The 22,913-nt window shown below is 38.0% G+C and overlaps 1 protein-coding gene across 3 annotated transcripts in view; it reads left to right on the top strand.

Moving 5' to 3' along the window:
• Nucleotides 1–22,913, top strand: part of SLC25A13 (solute carrier family 25 member 13) — a 123,611-nt gene that overhangs the window by 39,631 nt on the left and 61,067 nt on the right. For all 3 annotated transcript variants that reach the window (XM_063303665.1, XM_063303664.1, XM_063303666.1), the window contains 2 exons: nt 2,046–2,161; nt 21,256–21,395. In XM_063303665.1, coding sequence (XP_063159735.1) covers nt 2,046–2,161; nt 21,256–21,395 — 256 coding nt within the window. The remainder of the gene's footprint in view (nt 1–2,045; nt 2,162–21,255; nt 21,396–22,913) is intronic.

Raw genomic sequence — 22,913 nt, 5'->3', positions numbered from 1 at the left:
AAGTTTAGGCCTTTTCATATAAAGTGCTTTTAATGAAAGTATAATTTATCTTGTATATGGATTGATTGATTGATTGATTGTGCCTTCAAGTCCATCTTGATTCCTTGGTAACTGCCTGGACATGTCCTTGCAGTTTTCTTGGCAAGATTTCGGAAGTGGTTTGCCATTGCCTGCTTCCGAGGGCTGAGAGAGAGTGACTGGCCCAAGGTCACCCAGCTGTCTTCAAGCCTAAAGCGGGACTAGAACTCTTGGTTTCCTGGTTTCTAGATGGATGCTTTAACCACTACACCAGACTGGCTCTTGTGACTGCTCTTCAGTATTTTTTACAAGCTGACATAGTTGCAAGACTTGTTGCCCGGCTACATCTAAAATCAACAATCAACTGTTTTTATAAACAGTTTATATAAATCTGATGGGCATATTTTGGATGACATTTTGGAGGGAAAATATGGGTCCATGATGACACTAAAGAACATGTTTAATTATGTTCTTTATCTCATAACACTTAGATTGGGAAAATTTGCATCTCCCCAAACTTGCAGTGTTTAATTCTGTACCAAAAAATTGCAATTTCAGTTATCATTAAGTTCTGCCAACTGTTTTGAAAGAGAATTCAACACAAACATATAGGTAGTCCTTGCTTGACAACTGCCCTGTTTAGCGACTGTTTGAAGTAACAACGGTGCTGAAAAAGTAACTTTACAGCTGGTCTTCGCACTTAACAACCGTCACAGTATCCCCGCAGTCATGTGATCAAGATTAGGGCACTTTGCAACTGGCAAGCATTTATGACCATCACAGTGTGCCGCAGTCACATAATCATCATTTACATGCTTCACAGCTGATTCGGACAAGCAGAGTCAGTGGAGAAGCCAGCAGTAAAATCACGAGTTGTGGTCATGTGGTGTCTCATTTAATGACCACAGTGGAAGTTAGGTTGTAATTCTGTCATGGTCACGTGATGTCTTGCTTAACAACTGCATCATTTAGCGACAGAGTTGCCAGTCCAGTTGTGGTTGTTAAGCAAGGACTACCTATACAATCTTCCGTGGTTTCAGAACTCATTTGCAAAGTCAAAGATTTTTTGCAACAACCTTAGTCTGTTGAAAAGTAAAAGAATTTCTCATTTCAAACATACATCTAAAACTCAAATTCCATATATACTTTGAATGCTGGATCTGAACATTTTTAAGCAAAGCAAACTATAGCCCTGAAATTTTGCTTTCTAGTCATTCATTTACTTAATGCAGAAGTGTTTTGCTTGTTCACAGTGGTAAAATTAAACCAGAATGCTAATTTGAGTTAGTAGGTACAAACTATATCCTGTTATGTTAACAGGATATAGTGAGTTGGAATTCAGATTAAATTTGTTACCTACCTACCTCTGTTGAAATCAATGGGCCAAAAGAAATCAATCATTGATTTCAGTATAGCAATGTCATGACTTAGATATAACCATTAAGCATTTTTATGTGTATTTAATTTAGAACATTTGCTAAAAATTTAGCAGTGTTCAAAATAACCTTAAACTGATTAAAACTAGCTGCAAAAGAGATACTGCCATACATTTGGGTGTCCATGCATTCTATTTCCCAGAAGGAGGAATCTCTTCTCTTTGAAAGAATGTAATGGGAAAAGGGAGAGCTGTGGTTTTAAAGGTGCTCATAAGCAAGTACACCTTGCCAGCATACAGATCAAAGTTTTCCACGATACTTAGATGTCCAGATTTGTAACAATACGTATAAGCTAGCACACGAACATTTGTATGAATCTGTATCCCTTTTTGATCTTTATAAGGGGAAGGGGTGATCTCACCTGTAAAATATATATATATATATATATAAATACCCATAACCTGCTGCTGCTATTTCTAAAAACACACCTTCTGAAATAGGAAAATTTAATTAACAGCCATGCTGGGAATTGTGGGTACTGCAGTTGCTATATGTTTGGTGACCAGGATGGGGAAGTCAAGTCTAATGGATGGTCTAATGCAATATTCTACAAACAAGGGATTACATTTATAATAACATTTTCTTCTGTAGGTTGATATCCTTTCAAGAATTTGTAGCGTTTGAATCTGTCCTCTGTGCTCCAGATGCATTGTTTATGGTGGCATTTCAGCTTTTTGACAAAACTGGCAAAGGAGAAGTTACTTTTGGTAAGACTTGTTTTTCCTTCTTTCCCTCCTTTTCCTTATTCGTCCCATGTGGATTTTAATAAGTATGGATTGAATAGAAGCTGGGATTTTTTAACTGTTATTCCTTCACTGCATTCCTGTTGTTTAATTTATATTTCTTTAAAAATCTGTTAACAGGGTTCAAATTTCAATGGAAGAAAATATCGGTAGCTCAGGGTTGAACTGTGCAGTTCTTGGTACTCTCTGAGCTTGGTTGTTTGCTTGCAGACATCTCATTACATCTCACCAGTGTGATGATGTTACCTAGTTGGGTAGTGAAATGTCTGCAAGCAAACAACCAAGCTCAGAGAGCACAATGCATTGTTTATTTGAGTCATATACTGCCTTGCCTCTAATAGCTTGGGGCAGCACATACCTTGTATGCCTTTCTCCTATTTTTCTCATAACAAAGATCCTGAGAGGTTGGTTGGGCCGAAAGAGAGTGACTGGCCCAAAGCCATCCAGTGGCCATCAGTAGCTGAGAGTGGACTAGAACCTGAGGATTTCCCAGTCCTAGTCCATTGCCACACTACACTACACTACACTGGCTCTCAGTGACGTTTTGGGAAAAGGGTTCAAAAACCTTCACCATGTTTAACAGAAGACTACTATATATACAAATATGCATACATATATTGTTGAATATAAAGGAAGATTCCCAACTGTCCAATCCCACTGGAATCAAAACTAACTTTCAAAGAAGGCCTCTTCCAATCTCAGTGTAAGACTTTTATCAGAATTCTGGTGGAAAGTTAGAATACAACACAAAATTCTGCTTCTTCATAATCCTGTGGATGCTGCTGGGCTAATTCTGGAAGAATTAGGAGATACTTTTTTCATTAAATATTTCAAAAATATTTAATCCTGGATGGATTCTAGATGTTTATTGAATTGATTATTGCCATAACATATAATGGGCCCAAAATATCTTGTGGCTTTCATATACAGTAGTAAAAAGAAATGAGAGTACAAAATGTTTATGTATCATTGTTTTTAAATACAACATTTCACTCTGGTTACATAGAATTATATTGATTAGTCTTTCCATTTCACTGATAGACAGCCATACTTATCATGAACCTAGGATTGTAAAGCAAGAATGGTACAGTCTTTGAGAATAGTTTTTTTTTCCTATGCCCCATGTTTAATATCTACAGAGTTCTCTATATCTTCATAAATTGTAAGTTCAAAACCACATTCACATCTTTAAACCTTTATTACTTCCCCAAAATCATATTAACAAACTTAGTTAAACAAAAATGGGACCATGATAGAGCAAGCCCATATAATATGTTTGTCCTCTGCATCATTGTATACATCTAGCATAAAGAACTCAACAAAGAACCCTTTCACAACATTCTCTGGGATGCCTAATAAACATGCAAAAAATCTTGTGCGGAACTAACCTCATTTTAGGATCATAAGAAACATAATCAATATTCTTTAAGATCCTTTTCCACTGGTTTGTCAATATGGGATATTCCAAAATTCATGCAAATAACTGATATCTACCTTAACAATAAAAAGTGCTGCGGGTTAAACCGCTGAGCTGCTGAGCTTGCCAACTGGAAGGTCGGCGGTTCGAATCCGCGTGACAGGGTGAGCTCCCGTTGCTAGTCCCAGCTCCTGCCAACTTAGCAGTTCGAAAACATGCAAATGTAAGTAGATTAATAGGTACCGCTTCGGCAGGCAGGTAACAGCGTTCCGTTTAGTCATGTCGGCCACATGACCACGGAAGTGTCTATGGACAAACGCCGGCTCTTCGGCTTTGAAACGGAGATGAGCACCGCCCCCTAGAGTCGGACATGACTGGACTTAATGTCAAGGGAAACCTTTACCTTTTACCTACCTTAACAATAGAGTAGTTTTAAAAATAAAGGGTTAGAATAATCCAAAAATTTCAGTTTTGATCATTCAAGAGTTTTTGATGCTGTTAATGTGTCTGGATCAAATTGCGAAATCAAAAAGTATTTTAACTGTATGTACCGCCCTTTGGAACATAATCCCTCCTGAAATTAGCCCCTATCCTTACGGCCTTCTAGAAAGCCCTCAAAACGTATTTTTCATCAGGCCTGGGGTTCCACTGATAACAGGGAGCCCTTTTGTTGGCTGTACCACATATAACATTTTAATTTTAACTCTCTCACGATCTTATTTATGTTTAATTATTTAAGTGTTTTAAGTGGTTTTATAATATGTTTTAATTGTTGGTTTTATTGTACCCTGCCCAGAGTCACCTTGTGTGAGATGGGCAGCCATATAAATTTGATAAATAAATAAAATAAAAACACTGGATTGGTATTAGACAATCCAAATTATTTTTGCAGTAACTCAAAATTGTTTCAAATAACTGATCTGAAGTATTGATACTCCATGAGCTTAAACTTTTCAAAAGTAATCCAGGCTTTTACATTTGTAGATCTTTTAAAATTTTGCTGAATGCTGTCTTCTCCTCTCCTTCTCCTTCTCCTTCTCCTTCTTATTATATTGTCCTTTTGCTGCTACGTGCTCTGGACATTTAGATGAGTGTGTTATGTAAATATTTTAAGGAAGTATATTAGAAAATACAGCATAAGGTCGTATTTTATACACACACAATAGAAAAGAATAATGAAATTGAATAAACTTTTTCTAGCTTGTAATTTATCTATAGGTTTTCAGATGGAACACAAACATGAAACTAGACAAGTGGCAATTTAATCCTATAGATGTCTAAATTAGTTTCTAAGAATAAACTGTCCAATACCATATCATGGATTCGTAGAAGCTGTCTTGTAGAATTCTTTCTATCTAGAAATATATATTTTGGGGAAATAAATTTATAAGCCCAGAAAGAAAGCAACACATACACACACACACACACACAGATACATTTTGAACATTTTGTGCTCCAAACAAAACAAAAATCCTGGCAAAAATTCTGAGAAATTATCCAGGATCAAGGGCTGCCCATTAACACTGAGTGGGTTGGGCAAGTTGCTGCCAATGGCCTGTATATGGTTCATCCAGGCTAGATAATTGATGTTCTTGAAAATCCATATTGTGGAAATTGGTTGGCTTTCTTTCTCCACTTTAGTTTGACTTGGCATTTGAACATGAGCAGTTTGTGATCTGTTCTTCTGGCCACATCTTTGCTGTTACAACTGAGCTATTCCAGCTCTTCGTACCAATAAACAAATCCAATTTGTTTGTGGCTTGTACCTTTGAGTCAGTGTTGATTCCTAGTGATGCCTGGACTAGTCCCTGTAGTTACCTTGGTAAGATTCAGAAGTAGTTTGTCATTGCCTTCTTCCTAGGGATAGGAAGCTGATAGCTGAAAATGGAAATGATTTGCAATCTTTAGTAATGAAGGTCAAGGAGTACAATGAAAAAAATGGGACTAAGAGTAAATATAAAGAAGATCAAAATGATGACAAGAGATACAGCAACCAGCCTTATAATGAAGATACTGAAATGGTGGATAGCTTCTGCTTTTTATTATTTACTATCAACAGTAAGGAAGCAGCAGTCAAGAAATATGCTGCAGTTTAGCACTTGGTAGAGTAGCAATACATACTTTTCCCTGGAAAAAAATGTTTCGATGTTATGATATATTTATAATTACAAAGATCAGAATCATAGAAGCAATGGTTTTCCCTATGACACTCTTGCTTCTGTAGAAAGTGGGACTTTGAAGAAGCAAGACAGAAAAGTATTGATGCTTTTCAACTTTGGTGTTGGAGAAGACACCTGAGAATACTGTAGTTAGCTAAGAAAACTAACAAATGGATCCTAGAACAAATCAGTCCAGAGTTATCACTCAAAGCACAAATTCGACCAGGTGCAGATTATCATATCTGGGGCACATTATGAGACTTAGCTCTTTTGAAAAGTCTATAATGCTGGAAAAAGTGGAAGGAAAATGAAGAGCATGACTAGCAGCAGGGTGGATGGACTCAGTTCCAGCAGAAAATTGGAACACATTTGGAAGACCTGAAGCACCAGGTTAGGGACAGATCATGCTGAAGAAAATCTAGCTACATGGTCATTGTGAGTTGACACCAACTTGATGGCACATAAACAGTCAATATCAGGTTATGTAACTATCATGCTCCTTGTTGTCCTTTGGGACCAAACTTTTTTTTTTCCCCAAAGGTTGCTCAACCTGCCTTACTTTACTGTAGGCAGTAGAGTGAGAGATGGACCAATAAATAGACTTAGTATAAAGCAGCAGCTTATGTTCCTTACAGAATTTTTAATGAAGTTTTACAGTTGCTCTGTATCACTGAAAATAAGCCGCAAAGACTGTGGAGCCTAAGAGCAATTTTATGAAGCTGTGCTGCAGACATCTGCTTTTTAAAAAAAATCAGTATACTGTTTAATGTTGTATTATACTGATCAGATAGTTATCTGAACTAGGATCTGTTAATAGAAACTGAGAGTAAAAATAAACTGAATTCCAAATTGATTAAGGCTGGAGTGTTTTCCTGAAACAAAAATGGCATCAAGCAAAGTTATAGCATAAAAATAAGACTAATCATTTGATGCACAAATACACAAAGTCTCTTAGCTTTAAAAAAAGAAATAGGCCTGTAAACTGAAGCAGCCTTCTAACAAGAAAATCTCCCAGATCTAACTAGCTAAACTAGACATACGTGTGATATTAAAATTTTCAACAGCTCTCTATCCTGGTTGCTAGGGAATGCTCTGCAGTAAATGAGGTCTATCTGCAAAGATCTTTTGTGCCAAAGCATCAACAGCTTGCAACTGACTAAATAGCAAGGAAGTTACTTCAAATACGATTTAGCTCTTGCTTTACAGCACAGGTGTGATCCTCTGCCACAAACTGTTCCAGCAGGACCAACCTATTCCTATAACCTTGCAACCCTCAAAAAGTAACTCCAGGTGTTGTACTGTGATGTTGATTAAAAGGCAGCCATTCATATACCAAACATCTGTTAGAATATGGAAGACTTTGCATGTACATCTGTATACATGTTGGCATCCACACTCTGGGTTTCAATCATATGGAAACCAAAACCAAGTTGTGTGAAATATGGTGATTTCTACTTTAGTTCTTGTTCCAAAACATGGGCAGCTGTTTAGCTGAGAACTACTTTCTTACAGTCCCCATACATTTTTATACAAACCCTAGTAATTCTATTTTCATATTAGTGCAATTTTCAAAAAATTCACCACTAACCCTTTGTGATACAGCAAAGGAAGTGTTTATGAACAAATCAGTAAGCACAACCAAAGGCCTTTTGCTTTCTTATCCTGCCTGCCCCTCCCCCCAAAAAACCCCAACTGGTAATGTAGTTCTTAAAATAAGGGAAGTTAGTTCTTGTTTTTATAAATCATATGAAATGGGAGATGGTAGTGTGTGTTGGTGTGCAGCTAATAGAGACTGCATGGCCTTTTGCATCCCATTTTAAACTGATCTGGTGCTTTTTGCCTAGAGTTAAAGATCTCAGTGGGAAGGTAGAAGAAAGTTTAGTTGGCTTTTAAATTTGAGACAAAGAATAAACCATTGCTTCTTTTTCCCCAAGTGTTGACAGGCACATAAAACTGATAATGTAAGTCCAGGGGTTTAAGAGGTTTTAACAGTTTTGTCTTTTGGAGGTAATACTGAATTTTAATGCCTCGTTAAAAAGGCAGAATACTTTGATATCCTTTATGAGATAGTTTAATAAATAAAAGTTTAGTTGCTTGGGTCTAAATGTCAACATTTTAAAGACTAACCGTTCTTTTAATAACCTTTGTCTTTCAATATAAGGTTAGATGTGAGTAGGACAGAACTGATTTAACAACTTGTGGCCTTAAATACATTAGAAATAATGGTTTAGAACTTGTGTCCTTTTTCCAAGTGTTGTAGAACTGATATAGAATTTCTTTCTCTGTCCTGCACCCCCAGTTTTACAGATAAAGTAACTTGAAACCTGAAGGGTTGCCTTAATTTTAAAAGGTTGTAGAATAAGCCTTGTTGACATTATTTGAATATTCATGTGTATGGGCAGAGAGAGGTCTGATAATAAGCCAGGTAGAAATGTCTTCAAAAATTACAGGTATGTGACAAATAGTCTTTAGCAGTCTTTTACCTTATTGAAAAATGAGAGTTGCTTCACAAAAGGTAGAATGTTCTGTATATGGAAGTTGTGTGAAATATGGTGATTTCTACTTTAGTTCTTGTTCCATTTCAATATGACATTCCTTTCATTCTTGGAGTTTGCAATGATTTTGATAAATATGCATTTTGTCATACATTGCAACTAAGACAAATGATACCTGTAGTTCTTTTCCAATCGTTACATGGATTGAGGAATATGTAGGAAATAGTGTTGTGTGTGAAGTATCCCTCCCACAATTGGTACTGAATCTGTTAAGGTTTCACTTGTAGGCTGCGGTTCTGATGCTGTTAGGGCATGAGATGGAAGCAAGCAAGTGTATCATCTTTATTTATTTCAGTAACCTGAGGAACAAAACTAACATAAAAGCTACCATTGGTTAATACCTTCATAAGAATCATATATAATAATGCAAAATACAGTGCAGGTTTTGAATTCACCAGGACTCTTCATAAGATGAGGAAGCAGTTACAACTGCTGCTACGTATTTTAAATATACAAATACAAATATACAGGTAGTCCTCAGGTTATGATGGCAATTGGGACCGGGATTGTTGTTGCTAAGCGATGCGGTCATAAAGCAGGATGTTACATGACCATACTGCTTAGCAACAACAATCCCAGCAGTCCCAGTTGCTGTCGTAACCCCAAGATGTGCGGGTCATTAAATGGGAAGTGGCGGGAGTCCCAGATAAGGAGTGTGGGGGTGCCGCAGGGGAGGTCCTGGGAGGCCTGGTGCAGGCTGCATGCGAGTTGGGGGAGGCCAGGGGAAGGGGATGCTGCTGCAGCGCAAGTGCAGGGAGGTAGTGGGGTGAATGGTGCCACGCAGGGAAGCCAGGGGATGGAGGGTGCTGTGTGAGCACAGGGAGACTGGAGGCACTTACCAGAACGACTTGCAACCTTTCCCGTTGACTTTGCTTGTGGGAAGCCAGCAGGGAAGGTTGCAAATTGTGATCACATGACCATGGGCATTGCAACTGTCATAAGTGAAGGCGGTTGCCAAGCACCTGAATCCCAGTCACATGGCTGCGGGGGTGGTGCAACGGCCGGAACTCAAGGACCACTCATTCAGCGCTGTCGCAACTTCAAACAGTCACTGAACAAGTAATTGGTAAGCGAGGACTACCTGTATTTTAAATAAATTCATAGTTACTTGTTTCCCCTCCCATAGATGGGATGCAGATACAGATAGGATATCTCCATGCTTGCATTTAGTCCCTTCCAGGTAACATCCTTGAGTGCCATATTCTGCAGATAGATTCCAGTATTACACAGTTATTGTCATGTTGCTGTTCCACTCCATTAATTTGTGTCTAAGCTTCATAGATCTAGTGCCAGATTCATTTAATTAAAATGCCTTAGGGCAATCTTCAAATCTTGTTTAATGGAATGAAAAAAGTATGTGATAGTGTGCAACTGTAACTTCATTTTGTATACATCTAGGAACTACTGTGTTCTTCTTCTCTAGATTCCAAACCTGAAGTATGGGGAGAGTTGAAACCTTTATTTTAACTTGTACTCATAGGTACTCCTATAACCTGAAATGGAAGCAATGGTTACATTTTTCATTGATTGTTAACACTTTTCCTCCTGTTATTATAAAAAAATGTATGTACTAACACATACACTTAACTCTAAAAAGTCAAGGAAGACTTCACATTGCCCAGGGTAATTGTCCTTGGGAGGCCTAACTTAGTAACAATAACTGGGTTTTGTGAACTCAGTGTTTAATTTTTTGTTTGTTTTCCTCTACAATTTTGTTGCAGTGTTTAGAATCCATAAAGTGCAAGTGATCTGAAGTAGATTTACTACTTGTGAGCAGTCAGAGTTAAACTGTGGAATAAAGATTCACACCAGCCCTAAATTGTATTCTCTGTTGTTGTAAGCTATCTTGTCAAAGATCAGTGGAACAGTGCAGAAACTCTTCCAGTTCAATGGGTCAAAATTCCACTTTTTATGAAAGGCTAAATGTGGATTTGCACAAATGAGTATAATGGCTCCAATTTTGAAAAAGAGGTAACCGAGAGCTTTTCCCATTACTGAGCTCATTCACAATGCAGCTTGTTCAGACGGCTAAAATATTGCTTTCTTCATCCTATTTTTAAAGAAAAGGAGAGAGGCAAGGATAGTTATAAGATAGAGCCACTTGGAGAGTAAATTCAAACTGTCTTGTTAACTGACCTGAAATATAACTCTCTTTCATAAGACAATGGTATAGAAGAAAAGGCCTGTTTATTAAGCAGCAATTTCAAAATGAGTTTGACCTATCTCAGCTGAGGGTGGGAAAGAAGAAACAAAGCTACAGTAGTAGCATCAGTGCAGTCCTTAACTCAGAATTTGTTTAATTGCAAATAAACATATTGAAGAAATTGAAGATAAACACTCTTGGAATCATGTTTGTTAAATGCCAGACTCTTTAATATTTATTTGTTTGTTTGTTTGTTTGTTTTTCAAATTTCTGTCGTCGCCCATCTCCCCAAAAAGGGGACTCTGGGCAGTTTACAATAAAATCAGAATTAAAACATATAAATTACAATATAATAGACAAATAAATAAAGGTAAAATATAAAATCCAAGTGGTGAAGGTCTTATTCATTGGGGAGAGTTCTATGGTACTAGCCACCCACAAGAAGAACTGGTGCCCCCCCCCCAAGCGAGGCGGCAAAATCAGGTTTTCAAGTTCTTCCGGAAGTCCGGGAGCAAAGGGACCTGTCTCACCTCCGGGGGCAGAATGTTCCAGAGGGCGGGTGCCACTGCAGAGAAGGCCCGCCTCCTGGACCCTGCCAGGTGGAATTCCCTTACCGGCGGGGTTTGTAGCATGCCCTCTCTGCATGACTGGGTGGGATGGGTCAATGTTAAGGGGATGAGGTGGTCCCTCAGGTAACCTGGTCCAATGCCATGTAGGGCTTTAAAGGTCATAACCAACACTTTGAATTGGACCTGGAAGCATACTGGTACCCGGTACCGCTCACGCAGCAGTGGTGTCACATGTGCCAATCTTGGGGCACCAATAACTGCTCACGCGGCTGCATTCTGGACCAGTTGAACCAGATATTCTTCAGGGGTAGCCCCATGTAAAGCACATTACAGTAGTCTTATGTGGAAGATGACCAGGGCATGAGTGGCTGTTTGGAGGGCTTCTCGATCCAGGAAAGGGCGTAACTGGTGCACAACATGAAGCTGCCCAAAGGCCCTTCTGGCCACGACTGCCACCTGCTCTTCGAGCAGGAGTCATGAGTCCAGAAGAACCCCCAAGTTACACAACAGGTCTGAATGGGCAGTGCAACCCCATCCAGAACTAAAGATGATAACTTCCCGGATACAGAGAAGCCATCAACCCACAGCCACTCCATCTTACCAGGGTTCAGCTGAAGTCTGTTGTTCCCCATCCAGACCCCCACAGCCCCCAGGCACTGAGAGAGGGCAGCTACTGCATCACTTACCTCACCCGGGATGGAGATGTATAACTGAGTATCATCAGCGTATTGATGATACCTCATCCCGTGGTGATGGATGATCTCACTCAGTGGTTTCATGTAGATATTGAATAGGAGAGGAGAGAGAACCGAATCCTGTGGCACCCCACAATGGAGGGGTTGAGGGGCTGATCTCTCCTCTCCTATCACCACCAATTGGGACCGGCCCTGGAGGAAGGAGGTGAACCAGCGTAAGACTATGCCACCCACCCCCAACTCCCTGAGCCAACCCAAAAGGATACCATGGTCGATGGTATCGAAAGCCACTGAGAGGTCAAGAAGAGCCAGGATATTTGTACCAAATGGTTATATTTATATTTATGTTTGTCCAATGGTTGCTGATTTACTCTTGCAAAATATAAATAATCATTTGTTCTGCTTGCAAAGGACAAATAATCAGAGGTTCTAATTGTATGAAACCACTGTTTCAGATTGCAAAATCTAGGAAGGATAATTTTCCTGATGCCTGATTTTATCCTTTGTTCAATGTTAGAAAAAATAAGTAGGAATGGTGTCCTTTCAGACTTTTGCACATGAAATACAAACATATTTTATGGTCAACAATTATCATGGAACAAAACAAATCTATATCCTTCATGCTGATCACAGTACCACTTTAACTGGATATTGCTTGAATTATCTACTATTTTTAGAAGAAAGTAAAGTGGATACGATTTAAATTAAGAAAACAGAGTGTGACTTGAGGTGCACATAAGTCTTAAAATGTCAGTGGTCCCACAATTGGCAGCACCTATCCAACCTTGAAAAACTAAGCGGGATTAAACTCAGGGCGTGGATGAGAGAGCAATAGAAAATCCCAGGGATGTAGATTAGATCAGAAAGTTGAAAAGCATCCCAGAAGAAGGTGGTGGCAAACCATGTTTGTAGTGTTGCTGAAACAGTGATGGGCCGTGCAGTTACCAGGAATCAAGCTTGACCCAAAGGAGTTTATCCTTATATAAAGTGGTACATCATGGGACAAAACAATCTGATTTCACATATGCACTGAAAGGTCATATGTTGTGTCAACATATGTGTCAACAGTGTCTGACCAGGAAAGAGATCTTGAGGTTGTGGTACATAGCTTAGTGACAACGTTGATCCAGTGTGGCAGGTCTGAAAAAGTATGAATTCCATCTAAGGACTCGTTAGGAAAAGAATCACAAAGAAAGCATCCAGTTCTAAAAATAGGAATTGGAGTGGAGAAAGTAATCCAAGAAAAGGGTTGGTCTTTCCCCACATCTTGGCAGGCTGGATGGCTCAATGAGTGGGACTTTAGCAAGTAGAAGCCTCTATTTTGCAACTTTTTCCTGTGCCAAAATTCATCCTCAAGACAGACATTTTTCATTGTTGAAGGAAGCATAGGACAGTTGCTCCCTATCCTCCTCTGGACAAAGGAAAGATTTTTTCTGTGATTTTTGCCTCTTAATGGATAGCACGGGGCTGAGTAACATGTTTGGGGTGAGGTGATGATGGAAAGTGGGTAGGTACACACAGATCTGGGTTTTCTAATTTTTCCTGATTTGGGGGGAAAGGAGAATTTGGGGATTCATGTGATTTCGGTTTCAAAGCAGAGGGAAACTGTACTGTTGATTTTCAGCTATTGTGCATTAGGGTTCTGTTTCAGAAAAGGGGTACAAGTCAGTTGCCACACTAGCTGGAAATTTCTTATGGTGCTTATTATGCCTTTATACAAATCTGTATAATCATCTTTGAAATACCTTTGTGCAGAAATGGATAAATTAACTTCTTTGATTAGAGAAAAGACATTATCTACATTTATTGATGACTGGAAGTGTCTTATGGACTTTTTGCATAAAAATGAAAAAGAAATGAACTTGTGATTTATGGTTTTGATGATCAGACAGGATAGATTATAAAAAGAAGAGTAATATGATGTAACTTCAGAGAGAGAGGTTAAAATATATTTGATCTTGGGGGTGTATGCAGTTGGGAGATGGTAAGAATGTTTTAACACTGATCAGGCTTGTACAGGCAACGCAGAAGTGTTCTTGCTTTTGTTGGGCAAGTCTTTGCTGCACTTAAGCAGACAAATTTTGAGATATGGCTAAATAAGATATAGTTATATCTATCTAAATCATCTGCCAATTGTAGTAGCACTGGGATGGATGGATAGCTTCCTGTCAGCTGGTGACTTCTGACATGACTGTATAATCACTTTTTGGACCTTATGTAGAAGTGTATGTGTTAGTGAAGTTAAATATCTGTTAGTTTTCTAGTTTTTCAAAATGGAAAGGCTTTTGTTGTGTGGTAAGAGAAAAGTTAAAGATAACCAATATACTAGTATTGTTATAAAAAATGAGTCTGCCTCAAGGAAGTAAGATGAAAGTTATATATCATTGGGTAAGTGATATATGTATTTTTCTGTGGAGTTAGCACATTGGATCAACTAACAGGGCATTCTGAAGTGGGTATTTCCCTCCTACTCGCTCTGGAGGCAGAGATAAGAAAGACTCTGAAGTGGTTACTGTGGGAGGAGATCGTTCCCTTGGCTTTGCCTTGTTCCACTTCACCTGTTAGGATCAACTCAATCATCCATTTTCACATTTTTTCTTTAATTTTTATTTTACCTTTCCTTGTTTTTCTCTTCTTTGAAAGTCCAATATACAATTTCTTGCCCAGACCTAACCCCAATTAAATAATTAGTTTTATTCATGATGGGGTTTCACAAATTAATTTTCCATTTGAAGGGCCATGGGATTGTGGAGTTTGAGAACTCGTGCATAGAAAAATCTCTCTACTTTTGGGTTTCTCAAGGCTTCTGGTTAGACACCAGGGAAAGAATACTGTACTAGATAGGCCTTTGGTCTTTCCAACAGGACCCTTCTTAGGAGACAATTATTATAGTGGTTAAGGTGTTGGATTGAATAGGGAAGACCTATATTTAAGTTCTCAGTTGGTCATGGAACTCAGCCAGTCACTGTCTCAATCCAGTCACTACATAGATTGTTGGGAAGATGAATAGAGTAGGAAAAACATGAATACTCAAAGATGGATTATAGGCTTAATAATAATTTTAAAATGTGGAAAGAGAACCAAAGAGGCATCAGAATCTTGTGTTGAAAACAGTGGTGCAGAAAGAAAACACAAAGGGCATTCCAAAGATGTAACTGAACGACAATGATGCCTAAGATGGGGAAACAGAAGGGAATATTTATTTTATTTTATTTATTTAAAAAATTTAAACCCATCTCACAGGCAGAGTACAAGCATTAAAACTATCCTAACAGTATAAACTCATGATGGTCCAGTTAAATAATAGCCCTCAAAACAAAACCACATCACCAACAGAGCTCATATAACTGCCTGGAGGAACAGCCAGATCTTCACATACTTACAAAAGGCTTACAGGGTTGAGGCCATCCAGAGGTCGTGGGGGGGTGGGTGGAATGCTGTTCCACAGGTCAGACACAGCCAAGAGAAGGCATGACTCAAGGGTCCAACAAGATGGCATTGTTTGATGGAGGGTACCTGAAGCATGCCCTCCCTGCTAGACCTGATGATACAGGCAGAAACTGGGAGCCAGAGCAGCTTTCAGAACAGCGGTGTTATATGAGCATATCAAAAGATGCCAAAAGCTGCTTGCACCACTAGCATTCTGGACTAGCTGCAGCTTCCAAATACTGTTCGAGTATTTGTTCATACTGTTCATGTAAAGTATGTTACAGTAATCCATGTGGGAGGTGACAACGGCATAAAGCACCATGAGCAAAGCCTCTTGAACCAGGAATAGGTGCAACTGGTGCATAAGATGAATCTGTGCAAAGGCCCCCCTAACGCAGAAGAATATAATTGTCATGCTTCCCAATCAAACGTTCCCAGAACATCTGTTTGGATTCGCATGCATGAATTGAGTTAACACATGTTAGGACTTGCAGGTCAGCAGAAGTGGGAGGGAGACATACCAGGCGTGTGAAACCAACTTGTTTGGACTGTCTCTGACATCAAAGGTGGAGCTACGGAGCCATTAGAAACATCTGCAGGGGACTGAACTGACTGGCACGAAAAGGGGGGCTGCATGCTGAAGAAGGGGAGGGGGTTGAGCTCATTGGACCGTTTAACTTGGGAAAAACATGAGAACCTTTATTCGCAACTTTTTCACTGTACTGTGTACTACACTCCATTAAAGAGATTTCTAATCTAATCAGTTATGAATCGAATTTAATGGCAAGCTGAGTAATGCAGTCATTACAATAATGCTTAATAATATTGAAGATTGCTGAGAGGTCAAGGAGGGCCAGGGAGGGTGCAGTATCTCCATTCTGAGCCTGCCAAAGCTCCTCAACAAACATGATCAATGCTGTCTCAATACTATGGCAGGATGCAGAGACAGGTAGAAAAACGCATGTGCTGTTAGGTGGAGAGAAATAAGATGGGACAAAGAATGAGACAGATTGGACAAGTCTCATGGTAGCATATTGGTAGAAGAAAATATATTGAACTTCACCTGAAATTTGTAATTCCTCTGTTCTCCTTTTCTATTAGCCTACCATCTTTTTCAGGGTTAAACAAAATAAGTCTATATCAGACAACAGAATTTTGCTAAAGGCCTTTAAAACTCTAAAACAATGAAGGATGGTTCTGTGTGATGTTTTCCATCTTCCATTGTCTTACAGTGCTGCAGTATACAGTACATACCAAAGTCCATTCTTTTATATTCATTTTCTTCAAGGCTTGAATATTAGAGTTAGATCCGTGACCCAATTTTACATTTCTTTCGACTCTATCAGATCTTTAATCATGGTTAAAAGGACTTGTCAAAAGCATTGAAAAGGCATTCTTAGTATTGGTGCAAATAACGCTGCTTCCACTTACCCCATTATGCAATTTAACTTCTTATGAAATCTCCCGTTGGTCTTCTGCTCTTTGTATGGCAGAAGAGAGGCTTGCCTTTCCAGTACATTGTTAAGCATATCGGCAGGATAGGCCTGTATTCCTCCCTGTCAAGTTCTAAGCTTCTCCTTTTTAAGATCTTAATGTAAAATAAGGTTATGAAGAAAGTATTTCTGACATGACTGCTTGGCTGCAGAGAAAAACAGCACTTTGCACTGCTTTTTATGATACAGTCAAGATTTTCACTGCAGTATTCTGTGGGAACGATCTGAACTTTTGTTCTAAAAAATGAATTCTTAAGTAAAGTATTGCCTTCCATATAGAGGGGCACTTGCCACTGGGACTGTATCCCTTCTCCCAGGAAAAACACTGGAATAACCAGCTTGCTCCTAACCATCAACTAGATAAGAAATAGTGGAAGTGTTATACTTCTCCCTCCCCTTCACTACCTTCCATTCTTTCTATCATCAAAAGCTTGTTTTCTTCTGTGAATTCCCTGAAATACGTGAAAGTCTGGCATGAAAAAAGGATTTTTTTCTTTTTGTAAGAATTTTATTAAGTTTCAAGCAAAGATAAAAGCTACAAAAAACAAGAACAAAAAATTACAAAGAGGAAAAAAACTAAAAAAGTGTAGAAACACAAGAGAACATTTTTTCAAAATTACAAAAAGAGATGACTTTCGACTTTTAACAGCAAGGATATACAGCAATTTTCCATAATCAATCTCTTACTCTATATTAAACCAAAATCACATTTCTATAAATCATTCCATTGGCACATTATAAAAATCACTAAATACAGTTGCTCCCTCCCCTTATATTAAAAGAATATATAATATTTTATATATATATATACACACACACACACACACATACATAGACATACACAGTCACAGACACTCCTTCTAATCAACTTCCCCCAAAGATAACATTTATTTAATTATTTCCTTCCTACTACTATTGTATACATTCCTGTCTACTATAATAAAGATCAAACTAAAAAACATAAATTATCTGCCATTGTACAATTTTGATATATTGTACAACAATTATATTAAACCCCAAACCAGACATTTATTAATTTTTATTATACCTTAATAATCTTAATCCAAATCATTAAAGATAAATGAAATAACCAAACCCTAAAAGCAATCCAGATAAATATTCTTAAACCCATATCCCACTTCAAAATATACCAGAGCATTTGCATATCCCCACAATGCGCACAGAGTTTTTTTTCTTTAAAAAATCAAACAGCCCAACTGCCCCCCTCAAAAACTCTGACTTCTCCCATACACAATAACCCCTTCTTTTCCATGACGTTCCATCAGAAGATCAATTTCACTTGTGACTTGCAACTTGATCTCTCCCTTTAATTTCTTCAACTCAACTATCCGATCTTCATCCAGCATTTCAACAGAAGTCCAGATGTCACTCTTAGAAAAGACATTTATTTCACTGTTAAATTCCTCAGTTTCATCTACGACATCCCCAACCAGATGACACATTTTAGACCTCATATTTTCCACAATGTCCTGAATGCCTTGCATAAAAACTTGGTAGGAATCAGAAATAATTTGTTTAAAATCTTGTTGGAAATCAGAGAAAGTCTGCTTAAACTCTTCCATGTCTCAAGCAGTATATTGTGGTGCCCCCTAGGAGTTTAACCAGTGAAAGTTGAAGATATGAAAGAATTCCAAAATGTGTTTACATAAGTGAGATATGCAAACAGTTTCCCAGGGAAAGTAGAAGCAGAAAACTGAAAGTTCAAAACAGCCAATTCAGCATGTAGGAAAATGCTGATATCTTCAAAATTAGTAACAGGGAGAGAATTATTTACTCTCAGTCCTCCTCAATATTTAGATGGAAAACAAAGTCCAAAACTTAAAAGGAATTTCTTTTTAAAAAGTGATCCCAAAAATAACGATAAGCACCAAGAGAACCCACTTCTCCTTGCTGTAGAAAGCCTCTCTTAGGATATGCGTCCTTAAAAGAAATATAAATTGGGTAATTTAGAAATGGGGTGGCCGGTCTTAGTGTCCCTTTAAGGCTACAGCGTGGCTTGGAAATGGTGACATCCCAGCCTCCTGGCTAGCTCTTATCAGTCGAACACGAACGCTGTTTGTGATCTTCTGGCTGCAAGCAGCCATCTGGAGGACAGATGGGTGATTCCAGGTGTTTTCCTTTTTCTGGAAAAACACTCCTGGACTTCAGGAAAAACCTGCCTGAGCCCCAAAAAACTGCCACGTTGTCAGTTCTGCCCTCTGAGCCCACGGTCATAGCTGTTCAGTCTGCCATGTCCCCACTGGAAGTCCAAAAAAAGGGTTTTTCCCCCCCAAATGTTTTCATAATGTATATTATATACATGAGGGCGTTCTGATCAGTTGGTGGATGAAGGAATGTTTATACATTTTTTAAAAAATAATTTAGAAAACAGTATTTGATAATGATCATGTAACACTCATTTTCCTGGTAGGAATTAATTGGAATATGCAAAGCTAAAATCTGGAAGGATATATTTTTTGAAGTCCCCTTTAAAGGCTAAGAAACTGAAGAAGAGTTCAGCGGAAGAAAAATAGTGTCTCTGTATGGAAGAATACTTCTTCTCTACTTTAATGGTTCATCAATCACTCTCTTGTGAGTGAATTTTTTTATCTCCAACCTCTGACTTAAAGGCCAGCAGGTTTAAGGTTATTATACCTTGTGCTGATCAAGCAACTTTAAAATGGGAACACTATAGGGGGAAAAAATAAGGCCTAACATTTAATTCAATAACAAAAAAGAGGTACATAAAATTTGATGTCTAGGGAAAGTGGTATTTCTTTTAAGGTAAAGAATATGCTGTATCTTATGCTGCATCTGGGGTGATTAGACCTCCAAGCAGTAGGACCCAGTATCAAAGATTTAAGAGCAAAAAAGAGAATCTCAGTAGACAATAGGCTTTTGGCCATTCTCTTTCATACAGTTGTAATTGTGGGAAGGCAGAGGGGCAGAAAAGGACTGTATCTAGTAGCTCCTCCTCCATTTCCTTGTATTATTGAAAACCTTGAAACAACAAATATCATATAAATACAGTATGGTATAATGAATATAATATAATGAATAATTGTATAATGAAGACTTTTTACTTTAAAACCACAGGTTCTTCAAATGATGTCAAATTATAGTTACCATGGAATTTAACAGTATATCTGGAGGTTCCATACTCTTAACTTTAACTATCCATGGTATTATATTTTTTAATAGCATATCTAAGATTATTGTAGTGATTTCTTTCTTTTTCAACCTCAGTAAGGATAGACAGACAGACAGACATCTCCATCTGCTTGCACCAAGAGAGAGGTATATTAAGAAAGAATACAAGAAAATTGTTGCAGGTATTAAAATCTGATATTTAAGTCACTGGCCCGAGTATTATAAATTTGTTCATGAAGCTTGAATGTTCTCTGTATCTGATTCAGCCAGTATGTCTGTGGAATAAAGACTCCGCTGGGGAAAATTGAGCTTCTATAGGAATTTGTGAACCATAAAAACTGATGAGAAGGAAATATAAGATACAAAGAAAAAAAAACAGCAAAGGAGATTATCTATTTCATAACCATACATCAGTAAAAGAGGTAAATGGATGATATTATGGTGAGGTGGCTGCAGAATATAATCTGATGTGCAAGAGTCAGGAAGCTAACCACCCAAACTTTAAAAAAATAATTAAATATAAAACACTGAGGTCAATTTATAGCATTGCTTCTAAAAACTCAGGTTGTAATTTTTAGGTATACAAGTTAAAGGAGGAAAGAAAGCAATGATTTGTGTGTGATCTCATGGTATTTACAAAATGCAATCCTTTAGGAATTTCAGAAGTTCAGAAATTTGGAATAGAAAGCAGCAAAAAGGAAAGATGGGCCGGTTGTTGGATATAATGGTCTATTTTGAAGCTGTACAATTAACTGGACTCATCTGTGTAGTTTAGTGAGCTTCAGCTGTGCGTGTCTAAAATAGCTTGTATCTCATTTGGATGAATCAAGGAAATGCTAGATGACATCTAGGCAGTATATTGCAGTTAACTCTATACAATGCTTTGAATTGCTTTGTATATTGCAGTTATTGCTATACAGTGCTTTGATCTTCCCAAGCGAGCGATGAAAGGAGTGAAAGGCATAGTTTCTGAATGACAAGTATCTCATAGAAAGCTGAGATAAGGAAGTGGGTTGCTGAGGGCTGCCAAGATACATGTCTGAAACTGCTAAACTATAGCTCATAGCAGGCTTCACCAATCTGGTGCCCTCCAGATGTTGAAGTTTCAGTTCCCAGGATTTGCAGCCTGCAGAAATAGCTAGGCAGAATAGATCTGGTGATGCTGGAAGGTTTGTGGAGTAGGAATCCCAAAAGGCTGGCATATACCTAGCCATGCTTAGGTGGCAGCATAATGCCATGGCATCATTTAAAGGAGAAGAAGAGAATGGAAAATCTGCGATTCAGCATTTTATAGCATATAATCTGTAAATTAGGTGCCAGTTAAACTAGTTAAGATTTCTTTAAATGGAATCTGTTCAGATAACAAATCCTCTCAGAGAATAAATCAGTTTTTGCTTCAGATCTGTTTCCGTTAATCCAGTTCTTTCTCTTTTTATTTTCTTTCCCAGAGGATGTTAAACAGGTATTTGGCCAGACTACAATTCACCAGCGTATTCCTTTTAACTGGAACTCTGAATTTGTGCAGTTACATTTTGGCAAAGATCGGAAAAGGCACCTAACATATGCAGAGTTCACCCAGTTCTTATTGGTGAGTTTTGACAATAGTTTTAAATATTAACAGAGAATGAGAATAATTTTTTTTAAATGCCATACATTTTTTCCATATAAATTTCATTTGACTATCTGTATTTTTAGATTGCTGAATATCTGTGTGCGTGTACATTGGATGCAATTGACTAGCAATTAAATTGCTGCGTAAGTGGTAATTTTTCTTTTGGCATCTGAAAGCAGCATATTTTTGGATGAGGTTCCAGTCAGCATTTTAAATCTTGTAGGTGTGGTTCTGAGGAGTTGGCAGAAGGATTTATTTTTCATTTGTTGAGATCAGCTATGTTGGATGTTCGTTACCAGAGGTGGGGTATTTTTAAACATATAGCATTATTTTGAGTTGTTATCAAATGAGATGCAACTTATACAGAAATTATCAAAAAGTTCTGGAAGCAGCAGCCTTAGATCCCAAGATTCCTTCATCTACAAAGCTGGTGAGCAGCTCCTCCCAGTAGAGCAGCTGAACTTACAAATGGAATCTGTAGGCAGCAGGAGATGAATCTGAGAACATACATAAACCTCCTGAGTATAATTAAGACGTCTGATCATCCAATCTCTAATCAATTGGCAGTGTTTGGTGTGTGTGTGTAATAAACATATAGCATTAATCTACTTGTAGGAGATAAACCCCCACTATATAGTTTTAAAACCAAAGGTTGATCTGTATTTATTGCAGTTTTCACAGTTTTCTGCTGTGAATATTTTATATTGATATGTGTTATATTTAGATAGGCTTCACTGAATAGAACCTACTTTGAATATGTGTTGATACAACTCTTGCTAAAACCTCTTGATATCAACAGACAAGGCTGGATGAGTGTTTCTGTTGTTTCAATTGGATGTGCTGTAAAGAGCTGTTACACAAGAGAGTTTTGACAAAGGATCATATTTCAGGACTATTGAGTCTGTAATTTTGTTTACATAACGATGTTAGTTCACAGTAGGAAGTGTTATCATTTTGATGAGGAATAATTAAGATAATGCTGCTAGGACAAATGCTTCAAATTGACTTGGTGGAGTAGAGTCTAATTAACTCTTTGTCTGAAGAGGATGTTAGATGTCTCATATAATATAATCACATTCTGTTAGTTGTAATGACTGTCATTTTACTGACTTCACTTGACTTCAGATCCAGCCCATCTTTATTGTTTGAAAACTGATTAAAACCTGATCTTCCCTTCTAGTAATTCTTCTGTAACAATACCATGGAGAAGTGTAGTACATTCACTTTGGATTATCCATCCTGGTACTGGTGTGATATATCAGTCTTTCCAGCTCTCTTAATCCATATGTTCATTGTGTTTGTCCTTTAAGCTCTAGGTAAAATAAGTTAGACAGTTTATGCAGCCTTCCCACAAGTATACTTGGGTTTGAATACATAGCTTCTAGGCAGAAGAAATTCCGTGCCTTGTGTTGTAGACTTTGTTGTAGAAGTTTGGGATTTTTTCCCCCCAAAACACCTCTTAGCATGAGATTTAGATTTATCTTTAAGAAATCT

Source organism: Candoia aspera, chromosome 4 (genome assembly GCF_035149785.1).
Source record: "Candoia aspera isolate rCanAsp1 chromosome 4, rCanAsp1.hap2, whole genome shotgun sequence".
NCBI lineage: Eukaryota > Metazoa > Chordata > Lepidosauria > Squamata > Boidae > Candoia > Candoia aspera.
Note: the sequence above shows the minus strand (reverse complement) of the source record. Positions and strands in the feature narration are given on the sequence as shown.